This window comes from Sarcophilus harrisii, chromosome 3, assembly GCF_902635505.1.
Source record: "Sarcophilus harrisii chromosome 3, mSarHar1.11, whole genome shotgun sequence".
NCBI lineage: Eukaryota > Metazoa > Chordata > Mammalia > Dasyuromorphia > Dasyuridae > Sarcophilus > Sarcophilus harrisii.
In genome coordinates this window covers 389,651,040-389,669,026 of record NC_045428.1, presented here as the reverse complement: position 1 = coordinate 389,669,026, position 17,987 = coordinate 389,651,040, and the positions used below count along the sequence as shown (strand labels likewise).

At 34.9% G+C, this 17,987-nt stretch overlaps 1 protein-coding gene across 4 annotated transcripts in view; it reads right to left on the bottom strand.

The window, feature by feature from the left end:
* The window catches only part of CERKL (ceramide kinase like), a 243,043-nt gene extending 225,687 nt beyond the window's left edge, over positions 1-17,356 (bottom strand). For all 4 annotated transcript variants that reach the window (XR_004233073.1, XM_003764024.3, XM_031960373.1 and 1 more), the window contains exon 1: positions 16,947-17,356. Coding sequence is in view for 3 of the 4 variants with exons in the window: in XM_003764024.3 (XP_003764072.2) it covers positions 16,947-17,196 (250 nt within the window). In the remaining variant the exon portion in view is untranslated. The remainder of the gene's footprint in view (positions 1-16,946) is intronic.
* Between the last annotated feature and the right edge of the window lie 631 nt (positions 17,357-17,987).

Here is a 17,987-nt window from a genome sequence, read left to right as displayed (position 1 = left end):
CAGCAGAACCAAGATGTTCAGAAATAAGTATAATAAGTGGAAGACTATGTGTTTGGAGGTAGAAAGAATGAAAATATCACCTGAGAAAGTTCCTGGATGAGGGGGAAGGCAGGCAGGCACAAAAGAAGCAAGATAAAAGAAAAACCCACAGTGGGAACAATGGACATCTGAAGGAGTTCAATCATAAGTGACCAGTTTGAAGCAGTGCCCTATCATTCAGGTCTTTAGAGCACAAGTCCAGGAAATCTAAGCTCCCTAAAACATTGTTCTGAATCATAAGAAAGAACCCTGAAGATTTAATACTCTGAAATTTAAAAATCCAGCAAAGTAGAATCACAGGAGGCAATTTAATTTAAAGGCAAAATATCTGAAAGAAAAAATAACTGACCTGAAAAACAGGTCAAAGAATAATAATTTAAAAGTTTTTATTCAGTAAGCACTTGACATCATGACTTTTTTTTAAACCTGGATACAATATTTCAAGAAAACATAAATTAAAGTTGCCCAGATCCAGTAGAACCAGAAGCAAGAATAAAGAAAGAATATACTAATCACCTCTTAAAATTAATCCCAAAAGGAAAAAAAAAGAAAAGTCTTGGGAACATTAGAGTTAAAAACTAGATCTCTCATGTCAGAAGAAAATTATCGCAAACTTCCAGAAAGAAGCAATTAAAATAGTGAGGAAATACCTTTAGGATCACATAAGACCTGACAATTGCTACTAAAAGAAAAGTGAAATATCTTGGATTATAATATTACAAAGAGGAAAAGAAGTAAACTTGAAAACAAGAATAACTCCTTGCAAAGCTTAATATAAGCCTACATCGGAAGTGCCTTTGATAGACTTGACCATCATAAAAATGCACTGTCCTTGGCAATGTTTATTTTATTAAATAGGTCTACTATTGTTGGTTGTGTTTTGTGGTAGTAGTGGTTTGTAGTTTTCTTTCTGTTATTCTTCTTAAATATGAAAGGGCAACTCTGTCTCACATAAACTTTGTTGTAATTCTTTTAGAGAAAGTATTGTGGGAATAATAGTTTAATCCCTTTTCCTATGCAAGTTTTACTAGCTTTTCCTTGATTTTAAAACTGTTTGCAAAACTCAATTGGCTTAGGGGAGTAAAGGCTCAAGCTGTTGACATTATTTCTTGGTAGTCTGATTATAAAACAGCAAGTAGCTCAAGATCTCCTCTGATGTTAGATGAATCACAATGGCCAATTCAAACTAGAAAACTTGGCACAAAATTAAATCAACTTGGCTATCCTCAATGCATGTTCTTACTGAGTAGCTTTTTCTGATAGCTAGGTAAATTTCATTTTATTATCTATTGAGTGAATTACAAATGTCTCACTTTGTCCCGATATTAAACATATTCTACCATACTTACCTGAAGGAACAATCCAAAATACCTTTTAAACCAGGTTTTCCTGCAAACTTCCCTATATCTGCTGACAATACCATCCATTCAGCCACAGCTAAATCCACTATATCTGTCAGGATCTCTCAATGATGATATCCAATCACTTTCAATTCCATCTCTGCAATCTATTTCACCTTTGGACCATTTTTCTCCACTTACAAGGTTACCCAATTTGTTCCAGGCTCTTCCACCAGATCCTTGTATTAATGCAATAGTTCAAAATAAACTTTCTAAAGTACAAGTCAGTAAATCCCTTGTTCAATAATCTTCGATGACTTTCTCACTGCTTCTCTGGTAAAATGAAAATTCTTCTTTTGTGCTTTAAAAGTTATTCACAATCTGGCTCCAATGTGTCTTTCTAGGTTTACTTCATATTATAAATTCTCACATTTATATTAAAAATGCAAAACTCCACAGCTACACACACAAACCCCACCCCCATACACACACATTATATCACCATCACCATCACCACCTTGCTTTTGCACGGGTTGTTCCTCATCCCTATAATGTCCTATTACCATACTTCCTCATATTCATACATTTAGCTTCACTCAAGGCTCATGTCAAGTGCAATCTCCTGAGGGAAATCATTCCTGATTCCCCTAGTTACTATCATGTATGTTAATTTCTCTTGATCATGACGTTCATGTTGAACTTTTCTCTTATTAAGCAATAATAATTTATATTCATTTTTGGCATATATTTATCTTTAAACAAAAATTAGTCCACATAGTAGACATCAGAACCAGTACACATACATTGGCAGAATAATATGATGATACACACCAAGGGGAAGAAATCAAATAAGGGAGCAATCGTGATTCTTCTCAATATCTGAGGACTGCAGGTAAAGAATTCAGAGAAAACACTGAGAATGAAGCATTCATATCAAGAATTGCAGATTATCACTGTGTGATCCTGGGCAAGTCTCTTAACCCCAATTGCCTCAGCAAGAAAAAATAATTGCAGATTGGTTCCCAAAAGTAATGCAAACTGCTTCATAATGAGATGAATAAAATAATGACCCATGGAGATGAATGATCCCTTTCTTGATGTCTCAACAAGAATGCAAAACATTTATTTATTATTTGGATGGAAATGGGATGATTTTGGAGGTAGGGAAGGTGTGAAGAAATAGAGCATTATTTTCTTTATTGAAATGAATGTAAATCAGATTTCCATTATATGGATTTTTTTTCTTTTTTGCACAATCGACTTCAACCATATAGTAAAGGATGGATAAATTTGTTGCTATGTTTATCTGTGTTAGTAGATTGAAGTCCTTGAGGACAGGTATGGCTTTTATTTTGTCTTTGTATCATTAGACATTACTATGGTGCTTTTAAATGTTTGTTGAATTGAACTGAGATCATGACTTTTAAATAAAATACTGCTTTATGTATTAAGGACTCTTAGAGGGATTTATTTGAGGGAATGAAATTGAAACTAATAAATAAATGAAGAATTTCACTCAATTCTGTTCATTCCCTAATCAATGTAGACAAAAAAAAATTGGTTATTGAAACTAAATATGTTATCTGTGGTTGATTGAGCTTTTATTTACACATATAATACTGAATAACACTGCTGCTGATAGAACTTTTAATGAAAGTTTAATGATATATCCCCACTTACTTTATTTCAAAAGTCATGATAGCCTTTTTGATTGATCAAAATAAGAGAAAAAAGACGAGAAGGGAAGATGAAGGGAAAAGGAACAGAGGGGAAGTGGACTTCATTCTGCAGTGGACAATATGATAAGACGTATTTAGTGATTATTTTAAATTTTTATTTTTGGTGAAAACCTTGGACTATTATATTAGGCATTCTTTATGCTAAATGATACATAATCTCGTTCTTATCTTTATATGTATCATTAATCCACAGAAGTATGCCAACTATACCATCTGAAGAAATTATATATCTTCTTTCATGTATACTTTGGGGGACATAATCATCTGCTATATTAGACAGCTACAGTCTCTGACATCTAAGCCAAAGATAGCATGTGGGCTGATTTCTTTTGGCTCAAATCCCACTTCTTTGAGGACTCTGATGCCAAATACAATTGTGTACAGACAGCAGTGACTTCAGAATACCATGGCAGGGGGAGGGGAAGCTACACTGCTTCCTTGTCTCCCTGATCACATAAACCATCACTTTCAATACTACCACCCTAACAGTTTTGATATACTACTTTAACATTATTGCCTATCCCTGTGTTGCTGTTGGTCACATGATGTATTCTTAGTAGAATCATGGTGCACTGAACTTCCAGGTATATAAAAAGAGATTCCACTTGACACCTTGTGATCAGCATTCAAAAGTCCTACTAATATTTATCTAAAAATAGCTATAGATGACCACTGAATAATTAGTCTAACAGTATGAGAACAATAGGGTGAAACTCTATTAAGGCTGGATATGGGGGGGGGGGTGATAGCAAGATGCTCAAGCAGTTAGTATATGATTAACTGAAATTTGATAACAGAAACAAAGGAATACAGAAGAACTTAAAGAAACACAAACAAAACTTCACAAAATGGAACTCTGCTATGAACTCTTCAGAAGAAAAAGTAGATCTTCATAGTTGTCAGTCATTAGTAATAAAGTAAAATGATTTGAGTAGTAAAAGCTTTTAAAACTAACTTCAAATCTATTAGACAGGCTCTGGTGGAAGCTACAAATGAGAAAACATGTGGGAACACTATATATTTATCATTATCTGCATTCTGTTCCAATTTTTTCATCTATAAAATAGGGTTAGACTAACTGATCTATACCATGCCCTCTAATTCTTTAAGCTTTAATTCTTTAATTCTTTAAGTCTTTCTCCGAAACATAATACCATAAAAAATTAAAATCGCTGATGGTAGTTATTATTTTAGAAAACAAGTTTTTAAGATCCATATAGTAATGATGATTGAAGGAATAATCAAAATAAATAAAAATAATGAGTATATGTATAATTAAAAACCAAAGAATTTGCCATATTTTGATGATTAATCATTCTGAAATTCTTGATTATTTTATGTCTCATTTATCTTTAGTAAAAATCCAAAACATGCCAACATATTATAAAATTGATTTTCTAAACAACTAGTTCTGTTAAAATAATATAAATTTACATAGATATGACAGTACAATTGAATTCTTCAAATTACCTTTTGAATATGTCCTTTAGATCAGTTTAAGGGTATAGAGCTTGCTACTTTAATAAAATACAAAAAACAAGTATATTGATGGGCCAAAAGCTTTGAATTTGATCAAGTAATTACTACTTCAATAATGTACTGGTAATAGGTCATTTGAGGGTTTAACCCCTCTTTCCATTATTCCTGACCACAAGAAGACTGACAGATGTTGTACTTTAGATATACAAAACAGACTACACGTATCCATTTCACATACATCTGTTCCTAAATAGCTTGGGTAGATTAATACTCAGACTGCATCATGCTCTGCTAAGTCCTTTATGACCACTGGTTTTTGTTGTTTTAAAGCTGATTATCTGGGTTTTTGCATCTTTATATTTACACTAACATTTTTCTGTATTTGCTTTCGTGTACCCATATTTATGTGTTGCATGTTTAAATAAATTTGAATCACTGGAAAAGCAATATTTTTTAACAGGACTAAATGATACATTTAAGGCTTTGTTTATTTCTTTTACTTTTTCTCCCCCACTTACAAAAAGAATACAGTTGAAGGCAAAAGTACACAAGGAATAGTACCTGGAAGATCAGTAAACAGAAACTATGCAAGCATTAAATCAAAATTTAAAATTTGAAAATTTGTACCAGTAACTGAGGTTTGATCATTTTATTTCATAATAAAAACACATTTAATTTTATTTGTACCAGTAACTGAGGTTTGATAATTTTATTTCATAACAAAAACATATTTAATCCCATAGAAAGATAATGGAATGAAGAGGTTTCTAAAACCTCTACTTTACAAAACAGAGAATTCTAGGAGATAGGAGAAAAGAAAGGAGGTGAGAGGGAATAACACTACCTTCCTCAATTTCATTTTTTTTTTTACTTATTGTCAGCTTTTTTAAGCAAACTGATTGCAAACTGAAAACAAATAAATGGGTACAGAGGACTAATTTCTGACTAGTAACTATAATTTCTGACATCAGTCTCTTACCTTCTACACACATTCCAAACAGTAGTGTTACTTAGGTTAACAAAATTTTCTTAAAATGATAATAGCACAAAATAATAGCACAAACATGAATTGATTGGTCACATCTTATTACAACTCAGACAATGACTAATATTTAAATAAGATATGAACTGAGAGTTTCTGAGAAAAGAGAAGAAAGAAAGGTATTTATGTAGCAAAATAAATGATACTAAAAACAGAAATGCTTAAAAATTTAGAAAGCAGAAAACTATAAATTGAAGTGAAAACGAATACCCTGAAAGAAATAAAAGAGAAATAAGATAGTTAGGCAGTAGAGTGGACATAGTGTGAAAACTGGATCAAGGAGGACCTGAGTTCAAATGTGAGTAGACCTGGTCAAGTTACTTATCTTAAGAGTTTCACTTTCTTCATCTGTAAAATGAGGATAATAACAGCACCTCCAAGGGATTATTGTAAAGATCAAATGAGATAACATGAAAAGCATTAATTAAATTGAATTAAAATATTTTGTAAATGCTAATGATTATTGTCATTATTAAATTATCTATGCTATAAAATGCAGGAAAATTTTGGATGAGCTAAAGGTGAGAGAAGGTACATTGAATTTGGAGGAAAAAAACATAAACAAAAATTCACAACTAAAAAAGTTATTTTTTCCAATTATCTCCCAAAAATTATCCAAAATATTGACTACCTTTGTCTACAATGAGCCAGCACTTCCCAATGTTGCACCCAGTCTCTATTTAGATTTAATCTCACTTTCCTGACTATTACCAGGTACTTATCTTGATCCATCATTTCTCCCTTGAACCTGACACCCAAGCCAACCATCAGATTTACTCTAGACTGAGGATTACATGACTTAGGAATAGTCTGGGCTCCTATCTAGAGTCCTTGCACTTATTCCAGTAAAATGAATGCTGGAATTCAAGTTGGAAAATTCTGGGATGCAATTCCCTCCTCCAATTCTTAGTTTACTATAAATTTAATATCTAAGTCTCAAACTTACAGTATCACTGCAAAACTCAAATGAGTTGTTTTATACAATATGCTTGCAAAATTTACATAACTATAAAATTATTAGTTAGAATTATTATCATTTCTTCTCTTGCAGACTCCTGTAAACTGTTAAAAGAGTTTTAGAGGGGCAGTTAATTGGTGTAGTGGATAGAGCACCAGCCCTGAAGTCAGGAGGACTTGAGTTCAACTGTGACCTCAGACACTTAACACTTCCTATTTGTGTGATCCTGGGCAAATTACTTAACCCCAACTTCAAGAGAGAGATAGAGAAAGAGATCACCTTGTTCATTACCTTTATATAGATGAGGGGAACAGAGGTTTACAGCGAGGTTCCAAGTCACTCATGTTCACAGCTTCTCTCTCTCTCTCTCTCTCTCTCTCTCTCTCTCTCTCTCTCTCTCTCTCTCTCTCTTTCCCCAAATCATATTTCATTAGTTACCAAGTTTTACTGATTTTATCTCCACAATATTTCTCATATCCAATGCTTTCTTCTCCATTCCCAAGGTCACAAAATTAGTATAGGTCCTCATTTCCTCTCACCTGGCCTTTTGGAACAGACTTCTTCCTAATTCAAAACCTGGCTTCAAGTATTTCTTCTCCCCAATCTATTCTTTGTCTGACTGAAATCACAATATTCCTAAAGCACAAGTCTAGCCATGTCAATCTGCTGTTCAAGAGTCTTATGTAGTTCCCTACCGATTCTAAGACAAAATACAAACTGCTCAGTTTGACACTTAAAGCCTTTAACAGTCCAAAAGTCTTCACAGTTATGAAGTATTGGGCAAAAAGATAAAAAAACAAATTGTGTTTTCCTCACTATTATCTACTGAAAAAATTTTTTTCTGGAAAGTGAACAACTAGCTAAGAAGGTAATATCAAATAACTGAATTTGTATTCTTGGATCATGGTTTGTAGTAAAGAATGGCAGATTCTTGACCAAAGATGTATTATGTTTAACAAAGTTTAGCAAGATTGTATTTTCCAGGTATTTCATAAATCTAATAAAGAGAGCTTTAAAAAAATAAAAGATGGTAAAAGGAAGAGCCTGCTTATGCTATGTCCTAAGTTAGATACTATAGAGAGTAGCCACAAAGAAGGAAGAATCACAGTAGTAAAAATAAAGATATTCTCAGTAGACAAAATTCAAGAAAAGTCAGTACTCTTCAGTATGCAGAACCTTATGACAGAATAAACAATGTGATTCTGAAAATTTTTCTGGGCAAGTACTATTGTATTTATGATAAAGCATGGATGGAGAACATTCAGCTCATGGGCCAAATAAGGCCCATGAAATCATTTGCTATTCAAATACCTAAAGTTAAGGAAATAAAAAAGGGAAACGAGACACTGTTGCAAAGATGGAAATCTGACCTCATACATGTTTTATTCATTCACTTGTTCATTTAGCATAATTCCCCATGCTACAACTACCACTATGGATACTCATGTCATAGCACAATCCTATCTCTTTTACTTGGCAGAAGCTCTTATCTCAGTCACCACAGTGGTCTCCTTAAAGTAGGTCTCACAATATCATCCCATTACTCAAAAAAAAAACAAAAACCCAGTGGCTCCCTAATATTTCTCGTACACATATGGTAAATTGAAGTGATGCATACTTTAAATTGTTAGTAAAAAAAAAACACAAAGTACTTAACTATTTTCTATTCTAAAGTTAATCAAAAATAGAGTTCAAAGAATCTAAAAAAATGACTAATACAAGATCACATTAGAGAAGCAGAAATTTAGAGTTGAAAGATACCACTGAGGTTGTTTAATACAGCTCACTCATTTTACAGATGAGGAAACTGAGGTTTAATGAAGTTAAGAAACTTATGCAGGATTACATAGGGTGAACCACTTGTAAATTCATTGGGCTATCTCTGAAATATCTTATTTCCTAAAGTAGTCTTGGAGAAGTGTTGGAAAGCAATCATTTTTATTTATATTATAATTTCCCAGTAAGTGCTAGAAGTGTTGGTGCTCTGATGCTGATCAAAATAGGAAACTATCCTTCAAATACCACATTGTAGGAGTCAAATTTAACAGTCTGTTAGTAAAATTTTAGAGACCGATCTATATTTTCTTAGCAACATGGAAAGCCAGCTCACCTATGCTTGGGATGGGCTACAAGAAGGCCTGTAAACAGAGCCAATATTTTCTTCATAAAGAAGCTTTGAATATACCTGAGCAATTTGACTAACATCCTTCAGTATCCAGAAACTCAAAATACAAAATAAACATGACACTGAAAGTTTTTTTTCTGAGCAAGTACTATTGTTTTTACTATAAAGCAGTGGTGGGGAACATCCAGCCCGTGAGTCCTTACTAAGGCTATTGCTGGTGATGATGACCAGAAAGTTAGATACAACCACCTCCCACTGCTCAAGTTCTTTAACTAGATAATGTTGCATGGCCAGCTATGTTATAAATATACAAATGGTCCTTGGCAGAAGAAAAGTTCTCCACCCTTGCTATAATGGGATCTTAAGGTATATATACCCTGTACAACAATTTATTTTGAACGCAAATGAATCCCAAAGTGTAGAGGGCTGAAACTCCAAAAAGGTATGCTTGAATCAGACAATCAAGCACTTTAGGCTTAATTACCTATTCAATGTGAGATAATGACTCTATTAGCATATATTTGGATAATGGCTCTCCTCACCATTAGTGCTTGCTGAATGTTTGATGTTAAGATAATAGTAGGCAAGGATTGGAGGGTGGGGGGAGAGAGGCCAGAGTCACTTGGTGATAGGACAAGGAGGAGAGAGGCTGGAGACTCTGGACTCCAGAATCCAGGATACATCTTTGGCAAGCCATGGCAGCTTCACTGCCTCCTTCACTTCTCCCCCTAAAGACCAAGGTCTTTGATTTATGCTGACTCTGGCTGACCTTGAAGCCCTCCAGAGAGATAGCCTGTACTTTATACCAATGTACTTATGTGCCAAGATGATTTAGTTATAAAATGAATCCCTCAGCAATTGAATGAACTAACTTGTTAATTAATGTTATTTCATATTCTTGAGCTCATAAAGAATTTTACTATAATTAAAACTCTAAATAGCACAAAAGATATTCCCAGAGAGTTAATTTAATGCTAAACTGCTCTTTCACATATGTATAAGTCAACAAGGAGGTTCAGCTCCTTCTTGGAAGGTAAAGCAGCTGATTTAAGGGTACAGAGGGACAGTACTTCTCAATAATAGCCCTAATAAATTCCTCTCCTATGCTTATGTTATCTGTAGATAGCAGTATAAGCAGCTAGGTGAAAGTGGATAGAGTTTCAGGTATAAAGTCAGAAAGACTCATCTTCTTAAATTCAAATCTAGTCTCAAACATTTATTAGCCATATGACCCTGGATACATCACTTAACCTTGTTTGCTTCAGTTTATTCATCTGTAAAATGACTTAGAAAAGGAAATGACAAACCACTTCACTATTTTTGTCAAGAAAACCCCCAAAAGGGTCAAAAACAACTGAACAAAAACAAGACTATAATATAGTCTTATATAAAAAGGAAGGAGAGATAATCTAAAGGATGATATTTGGTATAATAACATTGCTTTAAAAATTGTGTGAAAGATAAAAACAGGAGTGCTGATACATGAAAAGTATGAGAAATAGGCTATTGGGTTCTCCCAAATATAAAAATTGTAATCTTTTCCTACGGATTACTGAAAATATACTTTTTCTTTATAACATTAATTCTAGTAATATACAATTTTCTAACATAGTAACCATGAAATAACCCATAAAATGCAGTTACACAAAATAAAATTGTTAATGTGATTTTTCTTGCTAATACTTCTCTTGTATTCTGTGATCTTTTGTGCTAATATCTCAATTTTAGAAATTATTTTAGACAACATTCACTTTTCATAACACATTAAATCTATTGCACTATAGTACAATATCACACAGAAATAAAATTATTAAAACTAAAACATTTTTAAACCTGAATCTTATTTCCACAATGTTGGATTATTATGTGAGGGTATTATACAGTACACAATACTGCTATAAAGCTTCCTATCTTGTCCATCCTCTGAAAACCAAGGGAAAGATTATTGGGACTTTAACTGAAGTTGTTTAAAGAATCCAGAACTCTTAATGTACTGACATCATCTCCCACATTCCTATACTTAATAGCTGCTGGATGACACTGGAAATCAAATGCATGAGCTTGAAATATTCCAACAGAGACTGACATTTGAGAACCTTAAGGATCTCAGAATATGAAAACATAATAGAGGTAAGTTGACAAGATAATGGGATTGACAGCCTGGGTATCTCTAACCAGCTGGTCAATTATGCCAAGACACTCTTCAGGCTTAGAAAATGAATGGCATAATCTTTTCCTCCTACTTCACATAGCTGAATATGCATGGTTAGCAACCCAAAAGTGAAAATAAAGTATTAATAAAATAAAAAAATCACTGATATGCTTGAAGTCATGAAAGTTAAATGTAGTAATATTGAAGCTTGACTGTATTTGAATCTGTATCTTCAAAGAAATAAAGGAAACCACAATTGATTTGGAATGCAAATAAACTAAAGTAAAGGACAATGTAGAACAATAGAAGCAAAAAACAATAATGCTAGAAGAAAATATGCTTTCTTTCCAAAGAAAATATTAAGATCTTGAAAATAGGCTGCACAGAGTTAACCAAAGGATTACAGGTTTCCCAGAAGTTAAAAAATGTGATCACTTACTGCAAGAAATAATACAAGAAAACTACCCAGAATACTTCTGAGAAAATTTAATACCATTTGAAAGAAATCATAAATGGCCTCCAGGAAAAAAAAGTTTTAAATTCCTAAACCCCCAATGATAAAATTTAAGAAATCAATTCAGGGAAAAAAAGCTCTACAAGGAACCAAAACCTGTCATTTGCTGTTCAATCATTTTTCAGTCATGTCTAACTCCTGACGACCCAATATGGGGTCATCTTTCATGTCAAAGATAGTAGAGTGGTTTGCAATTTTCTTCTCCACCTCATTTTACAGATGAAGTAACTGAGGCAAGCAGAGTTAAATAACCTGTCCAGGATCACACAGTTGGTAAGTGTCTGAGACCAGATTTGAACTCAGAAAAAACAGACTTACTGACTCCAAGCCTGTCCAAGTCTATCCATTGCACCATCTAGCTACCTACTAAGAACTTTAAATAAAAAGGAAAGGAAATGCAAACATATTATAAATTGATTCTGCATCCTTCACCACAAAATAGAAACCGCAGGAAAGTGGAAAGAGGGCACCATGGGATAGAATTAAGTGTCTAATGAGTTCAATTCAAATCAAGGCCTGGAAATGAGGGGGAAGTGATCTTGGTAGTCTTTTAGGAAGAAAAGAGCCTGCAAGGGAGTGAGTGAGGAGGGAGAAAGGATCAAAAGGAAGAGGGAAAAGGTAAGCTTTGTTTTAATAGTGAAAGAAGGTTCTACTAAAGGATACTCCTAAGGGTGAAGAGAAATATTCTGTGAAGGAAGATGGAGACTTTGTACTAGGTGTCCTCTGGGGGATGTGGGTGCTTGAAAAAACCCTCATCTTCACCTTAGAAGGACATGACTTGGAATCCTGGGAGTTTTTGGCACTTGATGGAGTAAAAGGGCATGGCTCTAATGAGGTTTTGAGACAAATGGCAAAAGAATGTATAATCCTGATATTAAAGACCACTTGCATGGGGTCCTTCCTCATTGATGGAGATGAATACTCTGTACCACATGGGGAGTGAGGAGAGTTTGTTTTCACAAACTAAAGTGAAAGAGGAGATTTCTTCAGTCTTAAAGACTCTTCAAGCTTTGAATCACTGGACACTTCTGGCTTCCAGCTTTGAGAAGGATGATGGAGAAGATCAACCTTGATTCAGGTTGCTGAAAGAAAGAATTCTAAAAAGACATGAAAAAAGTGATAATCTCCATTATGTCCCTATCCCCAGCCTACCATAATGGAGACTTCAATGAAATTCCCTTTAGAGATGTACAAATAAATAGGAGCACTTGTATAGTAAGCCTGAAGCCAAAAATTGGTATAACCATTCTTGAAAGCAATTTGAAATTATGTCCAAAAAGTTACTGAACTGTTCATACCCTTTAATCCAACCACTAAAAGTCATACCACTACTATATAATCTATACAGCAAAGAGATCAAAGAAAGGAAGAAAGGTCCTCCCAATAGTACAAAATAGTTATAGTAGTATTTTTGTGATGGCAAAAATACTGGAAACTAAGGCAATGCCCATTAATGAGGGGAATGACTGAAGATATTATGATACATGCATGTAGTAGAAATGAAGAGCCTATCTCAGTGAAATCTGGGAAGACTTGCATAGACTTATGCAAAGTACAATGAATTGAACCAGGAACAATTTATACTATAACATCAACTTGTAAAAACAAACAATTTTGAAGAACTTAAGAAACTTGATCAAAAAAATGACCAGTCATGAACCAAACAAGAGGACCTGAAGAAACCTACCTTCTAAAAGAGAAATGAAGGATTACTATGCAAAATAAGACACATTTCTTTGAAATAACTAATTTAGAAATTTGTTTTGTTTGATTATACTTGTTATAAGAGTTCTATAATTCTCTTTTTCCCTCAATAGAGAATGGGAGGAAATTAAAAAATAAATACTTCATATTAGAAAAAAATATGAAAAATCAAATAATTTAAAATATATACATGTACACATATACACATATACAAAAATATGCATATTTATTATATACAAGTATGTATATTACAGCGCTATCCCAGACAAAAACTTATTTCTTAAAAATAATTGGGTTGTTGCTCAATTAGTGGCTTGTTTCACCCTGTCCCTGATCCAGTTCTGATGCATTTAGCAACTGCCTTTTTTATGCATTGAATTCCCTCTTTGGAAAGCAACTAGGAACAAGAGCAAATTAGCAAGTATGCAACTGTAGGCAAAAGGTAAAATCTAGGAAATCTAGAACTTCTGGGCCTGTTACAGAATTGCTCATGATACTGAAGTTGTAGGTAAAAGACAAGAGAATGAGAAACTGAGGTAAAACCTTCTCAAGGCAAGGCAAAGTTGCAAAGAGCAGGGCTGTCTTTTGCCCTTTTTGTATCTAAAGCATTTAGCACAGAGACTGACACATAGAGGGCACTTAATTTTTTAATGATTGATGATCCTAAAAAAATTGCAGGTACAAAAAAAAGAAAGCATATTTCGTTTAAGTCCCATTTGAACCCATAAAGAAACTTTTAGTATTCACAACCAAACTCATTTATTGTGCCAACAAAAAGAATGATAAGGAACCATTTTGGCAGTGCAAAATTTGGCAATTCTGGATATCCTCAGAAAAATATCAGTAATTTCACTCCTTAATTAAGACATTAAAGTAAGCATAAAACATCATTTTAGTAATGAAATTAAATTAAATACAAAACATCAAATCTTTATGTATCTGATATATGTGTGTGTATCCATATGAAAAGTAAGTTGCATATGGCCTCCTACTTCTCCTGTGTACCTTAAAACTATTCTTCCACACCAACTGTTCTTGGGCAATGATACTATTTGATCCTAAACCCCTACCTTAGTCATAAATGATTTTTTTCTTTTTCTCCAAACGCTCCAGCTGCTTAAAAAAATCTCTTATGCATTAATTTGTATCATATATATATATGTATGTATGTATGTATACATTCCTCTTCCTCTTTCCCCATTCCCAATGCCTATGTGACTTTTTTATCTTTACATCCTCAGCACAGTACCTTTATCAGGTAATTCATACATATCTCTTGAGTCAAAGAACCTCTATAACTGTTGAGTCAGAATTCTTTTGTGGATTATTTTTTTTAAATACTTCCTTCCAATTAGCTTTAATTAAATCTACTTTTCCTCAATGAACAAGTATTTAAAATAAAGTACTATTTCTTATTCAGTCATATTCTGTTATATTATAGCAACAGTATTCTAAACAACTAAAGTTACAAATTGCTGAACTATGACCACACTTGCAAAAGATAAAGGGAATATCCCCACACCTAGGAAATCTAAACTATTTCAGTTTAGACATTATGGGCTAAATAGACTTTTGGAGACTAGCATGTGAACCTAAATACCAATTATAATAATGTTTCTAGAGGGAAAAATACACCAAGAATTGTAAACAACTAATTTTAAGAACACAATTCATAATTGGGAGACTTGTTTGTATTGCCACACAAGCCTTTTATTTTCATCAAAATTAGGTTAATTGTTCAATCTATGGTCATTCACAATTTAAAATATATTTAACTTCATATATTCAGTATTAATTATAGCCATTCAATAAAGGCTATGGCCTTTGACTAATTAACTTCATTGTTTTTTTTTTCTTTTGTCTACAAGAGATTTCTAAGCCAATTACTTGTTTTGGTTGAATTGTAGTAACAGAATGTTACGCTTTGTTTTCCAACAAAGAAAGGAAATGTTTATGCTTAAAATAAAAAATAAAAATAAAGATATTTTATTCAGTGAGAACAGCTTGACAAAATCCTGTCTTCAACATTTTAATGCCTTATACAAATCTACTCCAAACAGAGATCTGGATGTGGTTTTTTTCCCCATTTATCTGGGCTTTCTTCCCTTGTTAGAATATAAATTTCTTGAGGAGAGGGACAGTCTTTTGGTTTTTAATTGTATTCCTGTTGCTTTAGCAAAGTGCCTGACATAAAGAAAACACAATATATTCTTCTTGTATTCCCTTTGTAAATTAATTACATTGTATTATAGAATAGCTTATGTATTTATTTTATGTAATTAATGTAATGAAAACTATTCCTTAAATAATGAACAATCCTACAAAATAATGTAATGGAAACTATTCCTTAAATAATAAACAATCCTGTAAAAAATGAATCAGTGAAAACGAATACAGGAAAAAAAAATTAAAAACTTCCTAGTTCAAAAGTACTAATATTATATTTGAGATAGAATATTAGAATTGAGTAGCAGCATAATGTACTTGGACAGAATGCTGGACATGAGAGTCAAAAACAGGTTCAGATCTCACGTGTGATTTGTTATTTGTATGACCATATATCATTTAACCCCTGCAAGCCACAAGAAACTGTTTTATCTATCAATACCTTCTAAAAGCCAGTCATGTGCAAAATTACTACGATGACCTAGAAAAATTGCTTATAGATGGGTTGCAATTGGATGGGAAAAGATCCTGGAGGCCATAAAAACAGGCATTTAAGAACTTAAAATTTGCAAAGCATTTTACAAAAGTTCACTGGTGTAGTTGGAATTCCCAAGAAGAAATTTCCCCTACCTAAACGGGGAGGCATTTTATTTTCTGTAATTTGAAATCTTTGAAAGTTATTTAGCTTCCTGAGACATGCTCAAGTTTAAGTGACTTGCCAGAGGTCACACAATCAATATGTATCACAAGGGGAACCTGGTGCAAAGGCCAGTAAATGTCTCACTACTGGCATGGATGGGGAAAATGAGGCTCAGAGAAGTCAAATGACTTGCTCAAAGTCACAGTACTCCTAAGGGAAGGGTCTTAACCTGAGGATTGTGAACTTGTGTTTTTTTTTTTTTTATGTGATCACTTTATCTCAAAAATATTTGTTTTTCTTCTTTGTAATAGTACTCATTTCATTTTATGCCTTTTAAAATATTATTCTGAGAAGGGGTCCATAGGCTACACTAGCCTCCGGTTAAAAAGACCCAAAGACACAGAGAAAATAGTCCCTCACGCTACTCTTTGGAGGGTTGAGTTTGAATCACTGGCCTCCCTGAATTTCAATGCCAGGGTTCTTTCCTTCTCGGTTTCCAAACTACTCTTCTTCCTCCGAAATTCTTTTAAACCTGGCTAAATCACCGAAGAATTAGAGAGGCCCTGGAGAGGTAACTCGGTTCCTGGTTCTCAGGCACACGGACCCAAGACACTGAAGTGAAAGCAAAACTACTGTCATCGAGAGCACTACATATGTATGTCGGTGGTTTCAGAAACACAAAACAAATAAAAAGCATTGTTTTGTGTTTGTTTAAAAGCTCTTCTTGACTAAAAGTTAAGTTTGTGTTTGGACTTCAGACTCGCATCGCCCCTTCATTTTGGAGCAGCAGGTGCAAGACAGGCTCAGAAAATCGCCCGTTTCCCAAAGTACCCGGTAGCGATGGCTTGATGAAGCGCGGGCAGACACGAGAGACCGGGAGACACGCGTGGAGTGGCGCGCCCTGAAGAATGCTTAGGGACGCGGTTGCCAGGGAGGTGCTTGAGGAAGGGGAATGAAGAGCCCAGAGGAGCCAGGCTGAAAGAAGCTGCTGGGACAGAGAGCGGGGGGCGGCAACTAGAGAGGAGCGGAGCTTCGCGAGGACACTCACCGACTGCGGGGGCAGCGGGGTGCTCGGGTTGGATGGGCTTCCACCGCAAAGCGCTGTCGCTCAGCACCACATCGCAGCTCCTCCCGTTGATCTCAAAGATCCCCCGCTGCAGGATGCGCTCGGTCGTGGGCACTGGCGGCGTGGATGGAAGCAGCACCAGAGGTGGCCCGGACTTGGGTCTCTCCGTCTGCTTCCCGGCCTCCGGACCCCCGGGCAAGGCGCTCACCCGAGCCCTGACCAAGCGGAGCATGGCGAAGCCTAATAAGGACTGGGTCCAGAGCAGGGTCCCGGCAAGGCCCAGAGCAGAAATTACGGCTGCGTTATTCCAAAGCGTCCGTCGTCGCCTTAGCAACGGCGCGCTCAATGAGCATCTTAGGAGACCCGCCCCTCCCTGTGCCGGCTTGTGCCTCACGCCCTGCTGGAGTCTTGGAAAGTACTTAACTCTACTGTACAGTTTTTGAAGGACCTAAGGAGCTCTCGGCACGCGCTTGCGCGTGTCAAAATCTGCTGCTTTGCAATTTACATCCGTGGCTCCACGCACTGACCTCTAGGGCTAAACAAATCTAATCCTTTTTTCCAAGTTAGCTATCCGCCATTGGCCCTTCACAAACACTGGAAAAGAAAAGGCTTAGAGCAAATGAGATCTTAGGAGCCGGGGTAAAAGAGATGGGCGATTTCAATTTCAAAGATCCAGATCTTGGAGGTGGTGCTATTCCAAATGATTTCTAGGTCTTAACAGTGACCAAATACCAGTGGTTGTTGTTAAAATGAAGAAATAAGGTGCTAGAGTTGTAAAGGTTAGGTCGTTAGCAAAGTCATTTGCATAAATAATGAAAGCTCTGAGAGTAATGGCGAAGAATTGGTTAGATTGGAAGGCTAAGCTGTCATTTTATCCTCTTTTGAGCCACAACTCCAGCATAAGCCTTCATCACCAATTTCATGCCAGTCTCTTAATTGGTCTCCCTTTTTCAAGTTTTTTTGCAATAATATTAGAATGTAAATCTTCCCAACACAGGTGTTTGTTCTGCGTTAGTAAGTCTT